Source organism: Vitis riparia, chromosome 10, assembly GCF_004353265.1.
Source record: "Vitis riparia cultivar Riparia Gloire de Montpellier isolate 1030 chromosome 10, EGFV_Vit.rip_1.0, whole genome shotgun sequence".
NCBI lineage: Eukaryota > Viridiplantae > Streptophyta > Magnoliopsida > Vitales > Vitaceae > Vitis > Vitis riparia.
In genome coordinates this window covers 11,960,971-11,974,618 of record NC_048440.1, presented here as the reverse complement: position 1 = coordinate 11,974,618, position 13,648 = coordinate 11,960,971, and the positions used below count along the sequence as shown (strand labels likewise).

The 13,648-nt window shown below is 35.7% G+C and overlaps 1 protein-coding gene across 2 annotated transcripts in view; it reads left to right on the top strand.

Moving 5' to 3' along the window:
• The window catches only part of LOC117923696 (ABC transporter C family member 2-like), a 44,105-nt gene that overhangs the window by 22,581 nt on the left and 7,876 nt on the right, over positions 1–13,648 (top strand). For both annotated transcript variants that reach the window (XM_034842113.1, XM_034842112.1), the window contains exons 13-23: positions 121–255; positions 826–932; positions 1,032–1,125; positions 1,885–2,052; positions 2,825–2,965; positions 4,882–5,082; positions 5,380–5,478; positions 5,596–5,748; positions 8,359–8,744; positions 9,478–9,658; positions 10,012–10,335. In XM_034842113.1, the coding sequence (XP_034698004.1) occupies positions 121–255; positions 826–932; positions 1,032–1,125; positions 1,885–2,052; positions 2,825–2,965; positions 4,882–5,082; positions 5,380–5,478; positions 5,596–5,748; positions 8,359–8,744; positions 9,478–9,658; positions 10,012–10,335 (1,989 nt within the window). The remainder of the gene's footprint in view (positions 1–120; positions 256–825; positions 933–1,031; positions 1,126–1,884; positions 2,053–2,824; positions 2,966–4,881; positions 5,083–5,379; positions 5,479–5,595; positions 5,749–8,358; positions 8,745–9,477; positions 9,659–10,011; positions 10,336–13,648) is intronic.

Here is a 13,648-nt window from a genome sequence, read left to right as displayed (position 1 = left end):
GTATATCAAATTTTTTTATGTACTTTTTGATATTGTTCTTGAAAAACCTTTTGCTCTGTTTAATTATGTATAGAAGTTTCTTGGTTGATCCTATGACTGAATCGTCTTTTTATTCTACAGCAAATATGCCAATCACTTCACACTTTGTGGTCAGCTCCATTCCGTATCATCATTGCAATGGTTCTTCTTTACCAGCAGTTGGGTGTTGCTTCACTTCTTGGTGCACTAATGCTTGTTCTTCTGTTTCCAATACAGGTATGTGAGTCTCCCTCTGGTTACCTTTCTCTTTTTTCCTTGTTGTCCATAGCGCCCATTTTAAATTTGTGGACTTCATTTTCTTGATAATCTTCTCTCTTTCTACTAATGTTCCAATTTCTCACTGTTGGTATCGTTCTAGTTTAGGAGATAAGCATAATGCAACAACCAAGTTATGATGTTCCTATGTTAAATAAGGGGTAGAAGTAAAGAAATGGTTAAATTTAAGGTATCTACTTTGACTATCCCGTTATTTTATCTTGGTCATGATAAGGAGTGGAGATTCAAAACTAGAATGAAATGTAAGAATTTTAGATATATATAAATATATTTATTTTGGGTGGGCAATAATTTGAAATTGAGATATAGCTATCACATTATAAGGAAGATTTTATGAAATTAAACTATCAGCCATGCTATATAGCATGGAATGCTAGAGAAGCGGTGTGGGAGGGTAGGGGAGCCTTCTTTTTAGATTTTTGAGCATCATACCTCTTACTTTTGTTCCATGTCTATTTGTCTTTTATTAATAATCTCCTTCAATTAATTTGTCTTTCATTTGTGGGACAGACTGTAGTGATCAGCAGAATGCAGAAACTATCAAAGGAAGGGTTGCAACGTACAGACAAGAGGATTGGCCTCATGAATGAAATTTTGGCTGCCATGGACACTGTAAAGTATGCTTCATTTAGAGAAGGGTTGCTTAAAAAAAATTTCAACAGTATTTGGCAGTTCAGAAAAGGATAACTCTGACCATCTGTGCTGAAATGATGCAGGTGCTATGCATGGGAGAATAGTTTCCAATCCAAAGTTCAGAGTGTCAGGAATGAAGAATTGTCATGGTTCCGGAAAGCATCATTTCTGGGAGCAGTATGACATAAAACACTTCGAAAAGATTTCCATTTTGATATTCTCTATAACAAGAATGCCAAATATGCCAATAAATTCTAATATAATATATGTCTTTCAAGTGTTATCTAGAAATATAATTTTTGTGATACCATCTATTTAAATAATTGATTTGTTATGGTGAATAGTTGCTATTGCATGGATAACTATGTTATTACAATCTGGTTTCTGCATTATATGCATAATGAACATGCTTATGCATAGGGATCCTTACAATCCTTTTAACAAGGACAAGGAGTCAAGGACATTAACTTGTCACTGTCAGACACTGATGATGTGTCTGAAAAGGATTCCTGGAAGCAAATCAATTTATGCTTGTTGGTGCCTTAGATGATCTCTTATCAAACATTTGTGACTATTCTTACAATAATGCTAAAATGCAAAGATTGGGCTTCCCTTGTTACATAGCCTACAATTGATAGTATCACTATCGATAAAATATTTAACTTTTGTCTTGGATTGTACCTTTTTATTGATTCATTAAATTGGTGAGACAACTAGTGACTTAAGAGCTATGTTCCACACAAAACATAACTATCCTTTTTATACTGCAGACTGGTGAGCATGTGTGTTTTTATCTGATATACATTGTTCATGCTCTATAGGTTACTGTTCTTGTATTCCACATGTAGCCCTCCATCCATGTGCACGTATATATTAAGGAACCATAACATTGTTTACCTTCTTATTTCCTTTATTTTTTTCCCTGTTGTTTTGCAGTTTAATGTTTTTATGCTAAACAGCATTCCAGTTGTAGTGATTGTGATTTCATTTGGGATGTTCACTCTGCTTGGAGGGGATCTCACACCTGCAAGGGCATTTACATCACTTTCTCTGTTTGCAGTCCTACGGTTTCCCCTGTTTATGCTTCCTAATATAATAACCCAGGTTCTGTCTTTTTCCACCTTTGTTGCATTCATGTTTTTTCCCATCTATATATGTGTGTGTCTGTAGATATATATATTATGTCAATTATGTTTATCAAAGAATATTGATAAATTTTGTTGTTGGACCTGCTCATGTTAGTTTCTGCTCTCTGCCCTTTGCAGTATCATTTGACATGAATAGTGATATTATATATTGCTCTAGTAAACTAAGGGAGATACTGGGAATTTCTTTGTTTTTTGTTTTTTTTTTAGGTGTATATCAGGGTGGAGTGGAGGTTGTTTGGGTTTGATTAGTTAATACTAATGGATTGGTAGAGACCAGATAGCCATAAAAAATACAAGTTATAAGAGAGTTGTTCCATATTGTCTTAATTCTTAACTTGCTTGCATATATTGTGATGGTTGTGAACTTGTGGTCTGCTGATATGATCATTTCTCCACCATCAATTTTGTCCATTTCACTTATTCTTTCTCCAGTTTATTTATTTATACATTTGAGAAGTTACTGGTTATATTCTATTGTTGAGTCTTGAATTGCTGGAATAATCAATGAAATACTTTCCTTTATCACTGCAAAGGTTTAGTGCAATTATTTTGGAGATTAGTTTGACATTTGGTTTTTCCTATTCTATTTTTCTTTTTTCTTCTTATGTTGATTACTTTGTTTCATTCACATCCTTTGCCTTATCAATTAGGTGAAATAGAATTTACTTAAATATGAAATGTAAACTGGTTTTGCATTTGAAGCTTCTAATGTTTCTTTTGTTTGACAGGCTGTAAATGCAAATGTATCCTTGAAGCGACTGGAGGAACTATTCTTAGCTGAAGAGAGAATTCTTCTACCAAATCCACCTCTTGAACCTGGACTTCCAGCCATCTCAATCAAGAATGGATACTTTTCTTGGGATTCAAAGGTCTATATCTTAACTTTTTGTGTGCGGCCCCCCATACTCCCCCCCCCACACCCCCCTGCCCCTGGGCCCCAGCCCCGCACACACACACAGAGACATGGGTAGTAATTCATACTAGGGTCATCAAGAAGTGAAGATGGTTCAACTCTTTTGCACTTAAAGAGCTTGTCTTAAATATTTTTCAGGCTTTTCAGCCATTTTATAAAATTTTATGAAGAGTATGGAAGTATTCTTGGCTTTTAACAAAGCCTTAACCCAGCAAAAAAGAATTTCATATGAGTAAAGATATTGATGAATAATTCAAAAGCCTTTTTGCAATTGAAGACTCTACAGTTTTTTAATGGTGCAACCTCTTTCCTTCCACCCACCCCACAATCCTGGCTCCCCAAGCACAGGTGGGTCTGGTCAATTATAGTATTGCAACTTTGAAGAGATCCAAATGCTCATCATCACTAGTTTAAATGAAAAGTTTATAAATATAAGAACCTTTTGTTATGATTTTGTTGTCCAAGATGGCAAAAAGAAGAACTGAAGAATAGAAGGGAGGAAGATGAGTGGGGAAGCCATAAAGTTTCCCTCTTGTTCATGATATTTGCATTATATGGCAAAAGCTATTCACACCATTGATTAATATATGAACTACCTCTTGCCACCATCCATAGGATTTGTAATCAAGTCTGTTATAAGAAAAATATGTACTACTTACATCTTACAATCTAATACCATGAATAAGTCCTGTTGAAGAACAAAACCAAAACTGAGACATAGAAATGAAAAAATAAGAAGCAACAGCAAGAGAACAAAAGATAGGAGCTCTGTTATCCGAACTGGACCCAGGCCACTGAGTTGGTCTCACAATCTCGTGGCCTGTTTGGTCAATTTGATTACTTTAGGAATGGAACTGGATTAGACTGGCATGACCTTTCTGAACCAGTTGAATGTTTGCAGCCCATTGTAAACTGGGTTATTGGGCTGTTGCTTTTATTGGTAAAGATTAGGATAACTTAGAAAGTGGAAAGACTTGAATGTGGGACCTGCATTAGAGCTTCCATCCACTGACCTATATTGAGCTCATTCCTACCATTGTTACCTTATGCCTCCTTTTAGCATGTGTGCACTTATAGGATATCCAAAACAGTTTAAGTCATGATTGAATCCATCAATACAATTGACCCAGATGTTAGATTGGTGTTGCAATCTCTTGCCTTGACGTTTGCTACAGCTCTGCTAACTCTAGTGTTTACACAAGCATGCATGAGCACACCGCATCCACACAGAGACATTTGGAAGCATATAAGGAGAAATTTATTGCTGGGTTGTGCATAATGATATTTTGTGGGCCTTCATCCTTTTATGCAAAAAGATTGGCTCATCTAAGGACCTAAACCGTATTGACTTGGGTGTTCATGTGTGCTTTCAAAGAAGAGTTTGAATAAAAAATTCTAATGGTATTGTGCTTGATTCTATTGTGCATCCAAAAAAAAGTAAAGATTTATAACATTTTGGATAATAATCCATGTGATGCTAGGGATGAACACACGCCCTTACTAATGAACTAGCTTAGGCATTTGCAAAATAAGTCTTAGAAATTCCTGTTAGCGAATAGCACATATCTGATACAAGCAACCCAACAGCTTATTTGTGTATTATGCCTTGTGTTATAAGATTCGTGGATGAGAAGATTTGAGTCACATTTTGAGGACCTTTTCTTGTGTATTGCCACAAATTATTATCTTGAGACATGCTTCTAGACATGTCTTAAAAGTAGGTTTTGTACTTCTCCAAAGACAATATTCACTTATACGTTGTTCTTTCTGTTCTCAATGCATTCAATGGCATTTGAAACTAGTGAAATTTGAAAGTTTGCTCCATAATTTCTAGCAATCATGCAGATCCAAAATCTGAATCTTTTGTTCCAGGCTGACAGGCCTACATTGTCGAATGTCAATTTGGATATACCAGTTGGTGGTTTGGTTGCAATTGTCGGCGGTACTGGAGAAGGAAAAACATCACTTGTATCGGCAATGCTGGGGGAGCTGCCTCCAATGTCAGATGCAAGTGCTATTATAAGAGGAACAGTTGCTTATGTTCCACAAGTTTCATGGATTTTCAATGCCACTGTGAGTTTCAGCATATTTGTTCTGCATTACTATCTATTTCTTGTCTAATGATCAGGGGCTTACAACCAATCTTCCCATCCTTGGTGATGGAAGCATGCTGATACTTGTGATAAATATGAAATAACTGCTTAACCAAAAAAAAGGAAGGAAAAAAAATGAAATTACCTAGCTCAACATGGTTTATGTGGGCGGTTAATCTAGCTCTTGGATCATAATAGATATGAAGTCACACACTATCCCTTTGTTATTAAATTGCTGTTAAGTGAATTGGTTACCTTTCTATTTCTATCTTTGCAGGTGCGGGGTAACATATTATTTGGATCTCCCTTTGAAGCAGCGAGATATGAGAAAGCAATAGATGTGACTGCTTTGCAGCATGACCTTGACTTACTGCCTGTAAGTTTGTTCTCAAGAGTTGTATCATGTTGCAGTTCTCTTGAATTTGCAAATTCCTGTATTACTCATAGTTTGTGGCCGTATATTTTTTGGTCATCTTACATTCTTATTTGTTAGGGTGGTGATCTTACTGAGATTGGTGAAAGGGGGGTGAATATTAGTGGTGGTCAAAAGCAACGAGTTTCCATGGCTAGGGCAGTATATTCCAATTCAGATGTGTACATATTTGATGACCCTTTAAGTGCTCTAGATGCTCATGTGGGTCGACAGGTAATTATTTCATGTTAAATAATGTTAAATTACTTGAGGATCGCTGTTATCATTATTGTTTCTACATTCTGCTTTATATTCGATATGATTTGTAGATCATGTTATAGCCCCAAACATGCCCATCTCAATTGTGCTTAAAATTATTGGTCAAGTTTGTTAGAAACAACATTCTTTATATTGAATCCTGAAGATTATCTTAAACCATAGAATTAACTTGAGCATATCATGATCTTATGAAATGGAAACCTTTTAGATATTTGTATGTGTATTGAAAAGACTGTTTGTAGATTGGATCCTTTTTTTTTTTTTTTTCTTTTGATAAAAAACGAAGAGAAATGTATTAATAGAAGAAAAGATACAAGAGAAGGATGAGAGGTCCTTCCCTCCAAAACAAAAACTGATCAAAAGAGAAAACACCCAACTTTAGAAAACTAAATACAAAGAATAAACCCTAACTATCTCAAACTACTGAATCACAAACTGTAGTCCAGTTGAGCTGTAGAACACTAACAGGAACTCCTCCAAAAGTTGCAGTACAAGAGGCCCAAAGAGAGGAATAGAAATGAGTCCGTAACATCTCTTCCATTCTCCCCTTATCCTCAAAAATCTTAGCGTTTCTCTCTTGCCACACCATCCATAACAAAGTGAGGCAAGCGATCTGCCAGAGTGTCTTGCCTCTAATTGAGTTCCCCAAACCTTTAAATGCAATACATCATGTCCACAATACTCCTTGGTGGAACCTAAGCCAACCTTGCTAGATTGAAGAGCTAATGCCAAAGCCCTATAGGTAAAGGACAATGGAGAAAAAGGTGGTCGATCGATTCTCCATTTCCTTTGCATAGAATGCACCAAAGGACAAAGGGATTTGTAGGGTCTTCTCAATTGTAACTTGTCATTGGTGTTTACCTTCCCATGTACCACTAACCAAGCAAGGGCCTTAACCTTTGAAGGGGCTTTTGAACTCCATAAAAACTTGGCCAGAAGGAACAAAATAGGATTTGAGAAATTTGACAAGGCCAAGAAAAAATATTTAACGGAAAACAAGCTTGATGAGGACAAAGACCAAGCTCTTGAATCTGCCACAGAAGGAGAAAAATGCATTGAACTAAGGGAGGACATGATTCTCTGAAGGAGTTAAATTTCTATATCAGTAAGATTACGACGAAAATTAAAATTCCAATATAGTGAAAAGGAATTGCCAAGGGCAATTGAGACAATGAGGTTTTTCACAGAAATAACTCTATAAAGACCAGAGAATTGAGAGCACAAAGTTTGGTTACCCCACTATATATCTTCCCAAAAACGGATTCTCTCCCCATTCCCCACCGCTAGGTGAATAAAAAGGGAAAAATCTTGGAAAACTTGAGCAATAGCCTTCCAAGGATCCTTAAACTAGGTGATTTGAAGAGATATACCTTAAAAGTTATTGATTTATTCACTTTATTCTAATTAAGTTGGAGTCATAAATAAATTGAGCTACACTGATCAACTTATCTTTTCTATTTTTGGAGAACGTCATAGACTCTCTAATTCTGTATTTGTAGAGGGGAATTTGATATTATATAGAGTGCTAAAATAATTTGTGTTGAGTTGCCAACTTTCCTGAAAGCTTAAGCTGTTAATATTTTGACCCCATAATGTATATCACATTCTAACAACCCTCCTCATGCATGACCGTGTCCTTGTACATGGAGAGACAAACAGGCACATGCCAAGGACACTCAAATTCTGTATTTGTAGTGGAGAATACAATACAGACTTCTAAGATAATCAGTAGTTATCGACTATCTTTCCCATAAGCTTAAGCTGTTGGGATTTTGGCCCACATTGTATATCATGCTCTAATAGCCCCCTCATGTACAGTTCCATCTCTGCACTTGGAGAGGCAAATAGATAGGGAGACAAATTTTCACTTAATAAGGGTTTTGCTACCATGTTGGGTTACCAACTTTCCTAAAAGTTTTAATTGTTATAATTTGGGCCCACAATGTATATCATGTTTCATCAATAAGATTTCTAAGGATTTAAACAAATAATATTTTTGCTACTGATGTGGCTTGATCTATGTACAAATACGTTTGATCAATCGTACTAAGTTTCTGCTCAATCACTAAAGCAGAATGGTCATTGATCAAGATGAGAAATGTTACTTAAACTAACTAAGCAAGAGTCTCGATTAATTGACTAGGTTTCTTGCAAAATTATCCTCTCCTTTTTATTGAAATCTGATTCAATTAATCATATTCCATAATCTTGATTTGAAAACCATATTATCAACACTGTAAATTGCTTGAAGAATAGATATTTTTATTCTTCAATTTTGTTCAATTATCTAAACAAGTATTTTGAATTGAATATGTTTGACTCTTACTCTGACTCTAATTACACATGTACACAAATATGGAATTATGAAACTTTTCTTTTGTTAAAAGAGGCATAATTGCACGATATATTATTTGTTTCTTCTATTCTTTTGCTCTTTTTTTTGTATCTGTTCTAACTCTTCTTTGTTCTTGATTATCACCATCTTTGGCTCTTGGAATTTAATCATAGAACTGTTCTTGAATTTTATTTTATAATGGTCTAATTTTCACTGCCAATCATTTCCAGGTTTTTGATAGATGCATCAAGGGAGAATTAAGAGGGAAAACCAGAGTTCTCGTCACAAACCAGCTACATTTTCTTTCACAGGTTGATAGAATTATCCTAGTACATGAAGGTATGGTGAAGGAGGAGGGGACCTTTGAGGAACTATCTAATAATGGGATGATGTTCCAAAAACTGATGGAAAATGCGGGAAAAATGGAAGAGTATGTGGAAGAAAATGGTGCTGAGGAAAATATTGATGATAAAACCTCAAAGCCTGTTGCTAATGGGGTGGTGGACAAACTTCCAAATAATTCAAGCAACACAAGTAAACCAAAAGAGGGAAAATCTGTTCTTATCAAGCAGGAAGAACGGGAAACAGGTGTTGTCAGTTGGAAAGTTTTGGTGAGGTAAGAAGTTTTCATCTTGATTCAGACTGACATCTATGGCAAACAGGGATGCTGATCATCTGTTTTACAATAATCACTCTTGACCTACTTTTGAGGCTTGGTTTTTTATTCCTTACTACTCCATTGCAATGCTATTGTAACTGAATATATGATGCTGTCAAACTATGATTTTGGGCATCACATATTTGAAAATTCCAATATGTTTTACAATGCTAGGGCCACACATACAATGCCCAGAATGACAAGAATAAGCTAAAGTGGCTGAATAACTGTTACGAAATTTGTGGAACTTCATTATAATTAACAGTTAGTAAGTTCTGTTTCAGTTTTGGTGACACAATAGCCTCTGGTTTAGTATGAACCAGTTTTAACATAATGCTATTTCCCAGTTGTGCACTGGTGAACCTATTGAACGTAGGGGTTAGGGCATGCCATCTGTTGGCTCTTTTATTAAATGTCCATTTTCAAATATTACAATCAGAAGAATATAACCATTCGGTTTGTGGATTCCTCCTTCCCATATTATGCAAAAGATTTTAGGTTCTTTAATTACACAGATATAGCATTTATGGAATGTGCCAACTTATTGGTAGGGAATCTGTAGATTGTATCATAGACATGGGATCAATTGATTCTGTTTCTACTACTTTGGTCACTTAGAGTTAATTATTTACCAAATCCTATCTGACTTATGATGGAATCAACTAATTTTGTTTCTACTGCCTTTTCACAGGTATAAGAATGCTTTAGGAGGCCTATGGGTAGTTATGATACTCTTTATGTGCTATATCCTGACTGAAACTCTACGGGTTTCAAGCAGCACATGGTTAAGTCAATGGACAGATCAAGGTGGTTCAAGGACTCATGGACCTGGTTACTACAATCTGATATATGCAATGTTGTCATTTGGTCAGGTGTGTTTTCAGTTGGATGATTTGAAATTTAAGTTTATCACTATACTTAAATTGTTGCTGATTTTAACATAAAAAAAAAAAAAAAGAAAGAAAAAAAATGTAAGGGCCTGTTTGGTTCCACTATTGGAAAAAATCTTTTTGTTTTTGAAATCACAGTGAAAAAAATGTTGAAAGATCATTTGGATTGTGTGTTAAAAAAAAACCTGCTTTCCTAGAACATCATAAAGATATCTTCTTCTCTATTTTCCATTCTATGGAGTTCTAGCCATTTTCTGAAGACTCATTTTTGGAAACAGTTTTTTGAGTTTAAATTTCCAAATTTTATAGCTTATTTTCTCATTTTATGGATTCAGGTACTGGTGACATTGGCAAATTCATATTGGTTGATCATGTCAAGTCTTTATGCAGCCAAAAGGTTGCATGATGCTATGCTTGGCTCTATTTTAAGAGCTCCAATGCTTTTCTTCCATACCAATCCAATTGGACGGATAATCAATAGATTTGCAAAGGATCTAGGTGACATAGATCGCAATGTTGCCGTATTCGTAAATATGTTTCTGGGCCAAATTTCCCAACTCCTTTCAACTTTTGTGTTGATAGGGATTGTGAGCACCATGTCCTTGTGGGCCATAATGCCACTTCTGGTATTGTTCTATTCAGCCTATCTATATTACCAGGTATGTGGAATTTTCTCTTACTTTCATACACGTCTCAACCATTTTAGAGCCATTAATCATTCTCACCACATATAGACAGAAATGATACATTTTTAGGTGTATTATGTTGCCAAAATGTTGCCAAGTTTATGGGGAAACCCTGATTGACAAGTAATGGAAATTATTGGCGGTCCCAAAAGTTTCTCAAATTTGACCAGAAAATTTGAATTTCAGGAAGGCTATATAGATCTTTTTTCGACATTATACTCTATCTTGGGTCAAGTTAAGTCATAGGTGTTCACGTCTCTCCTCAATTTCCAGAGCTAAGGGAAAAACTTTCAATCAAAGGCAAATTAAAGTAAATCAGTACTTATTACTATTTGGCCATTGATCTTCATTGCACATGATCGACACATATCATGGGATTTTCTCTCATTAGGTTTTCAATTGAAGCTAAATCCAAATTCTCATAAATGCATTTGGTTTTTATTCTATCCATTACTTTGTTACATGATCTTTGTTGCCAGTTTTAGGAGCTAGTGTGCATTTAGGTGTTTGATTCATTTAATCCTCAAATCCAAGGAAATAGGGGCTGGTTCAATTATGGAAGTTTATGACTATTTTTTTTTTCTTTATACCTGGGGACAAAATGAAAAATATATGTATTATGGTAAGAAGGAGGATACTTCACTCAAATTTGACATACGAATGCAACAAATGAATAGGTTAAAAAATTATTTGAGGGAACTTATTGTTGTCAAGCATAACATTTCTCTTTTTATGCATTGGACACACCTGCTGGTTTCATATTTGACAGAAGGCATGTCAAACACCTATGCCTACATCCATACTCATTTATTATCATGTCTGGTACATAATAGATTAGGAGGAATCCCTACTTTATCTTTCTTTGTTTTTCAACCATTGGCTCAGAATTTTCATTTCAGCTCCAATCATTTTTGGGGCACATGCTTGTTTTTAGATTCCTCCCTTTGAGGCCATAATCAGAATAGTCTTTCTTAAGAAGGAGCCTTTGGTTGATAGTAGTGGAGATGAATTAATCCAATTGGAGAATGCATTTTACTTGGATGCAAAGAAACAAGAAGAGAATTTGACTCCTAAACTTGCAGCAAAGAGGACCTTAAGGAAAGGGGAATTAGAAGAGGTGTTGTTAAAGGAGGAGGTGTTTTGAAGGCAAAAAAAAAAGTCAAATAGATAAGAGAAGGGGATTGCAACACTAAATTTTTTCATAGGGTGGCCAATGGTAGGCGGAATAGGAAGTTCATAAAATCTTTAGTGTCAGAAGATGGGAAAGTTTTAGATAACATCGAAAACATTTTGGAAGAGATTAAGCACCATTTTGGGAAGTTATTATCCAAATCTCTAGGTGGTTTATGGAGGATAGAAGGACTAGATTGGTCTCCCATTTCAGCAAAGAGTGCGCCGATTGGCTAGATCGCCCATTTTCAAAAGAGGAGATTCACAATGTTGTGTTGCAATTAAACAAGGATTAGGTCCTCGAGCCAGATGGTTTCACCATGGCTTTATATTAGGAGTGCTGGGAGACGATTAAGGCCGATCTTTTAAGAGTTTTCTTAGAGTTTAACAATAATTGGATAATTAATCAAAGTACCAACACTACCTTCATTGCTTTGGTGCCAAAAAAGAGTCAAATGAGCAGAATCTCTGATTTTCAACCTATCTATTGGGTTACTAGCTTGTACAAAATCATAGCTAAGGTACTATCAAGGCGATTGTGTAAAGTCATCTGGGATGCCATTTTCATGTCCTAGGGAGTCTTTGTAGAGGGGAGACAAATTTTGGATGTTGTCTTGATTGCTAATGAGTTGGTGGATGAGAAAATGAGATAAGGAGAGGAAGGGGTAGTTTTCAAAATTGATTTTGAAAAGGCCTATGACCATGTTGATTGAGATTCTTTTGGACCAAGTACTTGAACGAAAAGGGTTTAGTTCAAAATGGAGGTCTTGGATGAGGGGATGTTTGTCTTCGACAACTTTTGTAGTCTTAATGAATTGAAATGCCAAGGGTTGGGTGAAGGCTTGTAGAGGCTGAAGGCTTCTAGATCCTCTTTCCCATTTCCTTTCACCATTGTGGTTGATGTTTTAAATAGGTTGATGGTGAGAGCAAAGGGAAGAGGTTTTTTTAGGGATTTCTAATGGGTAGAAATAGGACTAGTGTCTTATTTACAATTTGTTGATGATACTATCTTTTTTTTTCTAGAGCTTCCTTGGAATAAATGCAAACCCTTAAGCTCATGTTGTTGGTTTTTGGGAGGTTTTCTGATCACCATTAGTCAAGATCAAATCTCCAGGATGACTTTGATGCTTGATTGTTCAATCTCAGATCGACCTTTAACGTATTTGGGTATTCCTTTAGGGTTCCAAAATCAAGTTCATTTTGTGATCTAGTGATTGACTGAGTTTCTAGGAGGTTGGATGGATGGAAAAATGTTTTTTCGTCTTTAGGATGTAGAATCACTCAAATTCAGTTTTGTTTACCGCACATCTAAAGCTACTTCTCATCCCTTTTCAAGATTTCGGTATCAATAGCATCAAGGATTGAAACTTATCAAAAAAAAAAAAACATCCAGGATTGAAAAAATGCAAAGAGATTTTTTATGGTCGAGTTTTGGGGAGGGTAAAAAGGATCACTTGGTTAGTTTGGATCTAGTGTGTAGGCTTAAGGAGTTCAGTTGTTTAAGGTTTGAGAAAATTACTCTTAAGGAATCAAGCTTTATTAGGGAAGTGACTTTGAAAGTATCCTAAGGAAAGCTTCGTCCTTTGGCATCATTGCCCCTGGAAAGCCATTGCACTTACCCCTCCTTCTTGGAATCTTTTGTTTCATCGTAATCTAATTGATTTGGAGATCGGGGATCTCAAAAGACTAATGACTTTTCTTTCCCATGTACATTTGTCTCCATCTATTCCAAATGCGAAAGTTTGGGTACCTTTTTCTTTAGGATTATTCTCAGTTAAAGCTTTCTTCTTAGCCTTGACCAATTTATCAAATTTAGTTCCTTTCCATCCAACTAATTTTTTTTGTGGAAATCAAGAGTCCCTTTTAAGGTCATGACCTTTGCTTTGTTAGTGACACTTAAGAAGGTAAATATTAATGATATGCTACGATTGAGAAGGCCTTTCAAAGCCCTTAGTCCTGATTGGTGCATCCTATGTAGGAGTGGAGAGATGTTTGATCTTCTTTTCCTACATTGTCTGATTATGTTGGGGTTATGACACAAGCTATTCTCATAGGCTAGAATGGTGTGTGTTTAGCCAAGGAGTACTTGTGATATGATGGTTATTTCCTTTATGTG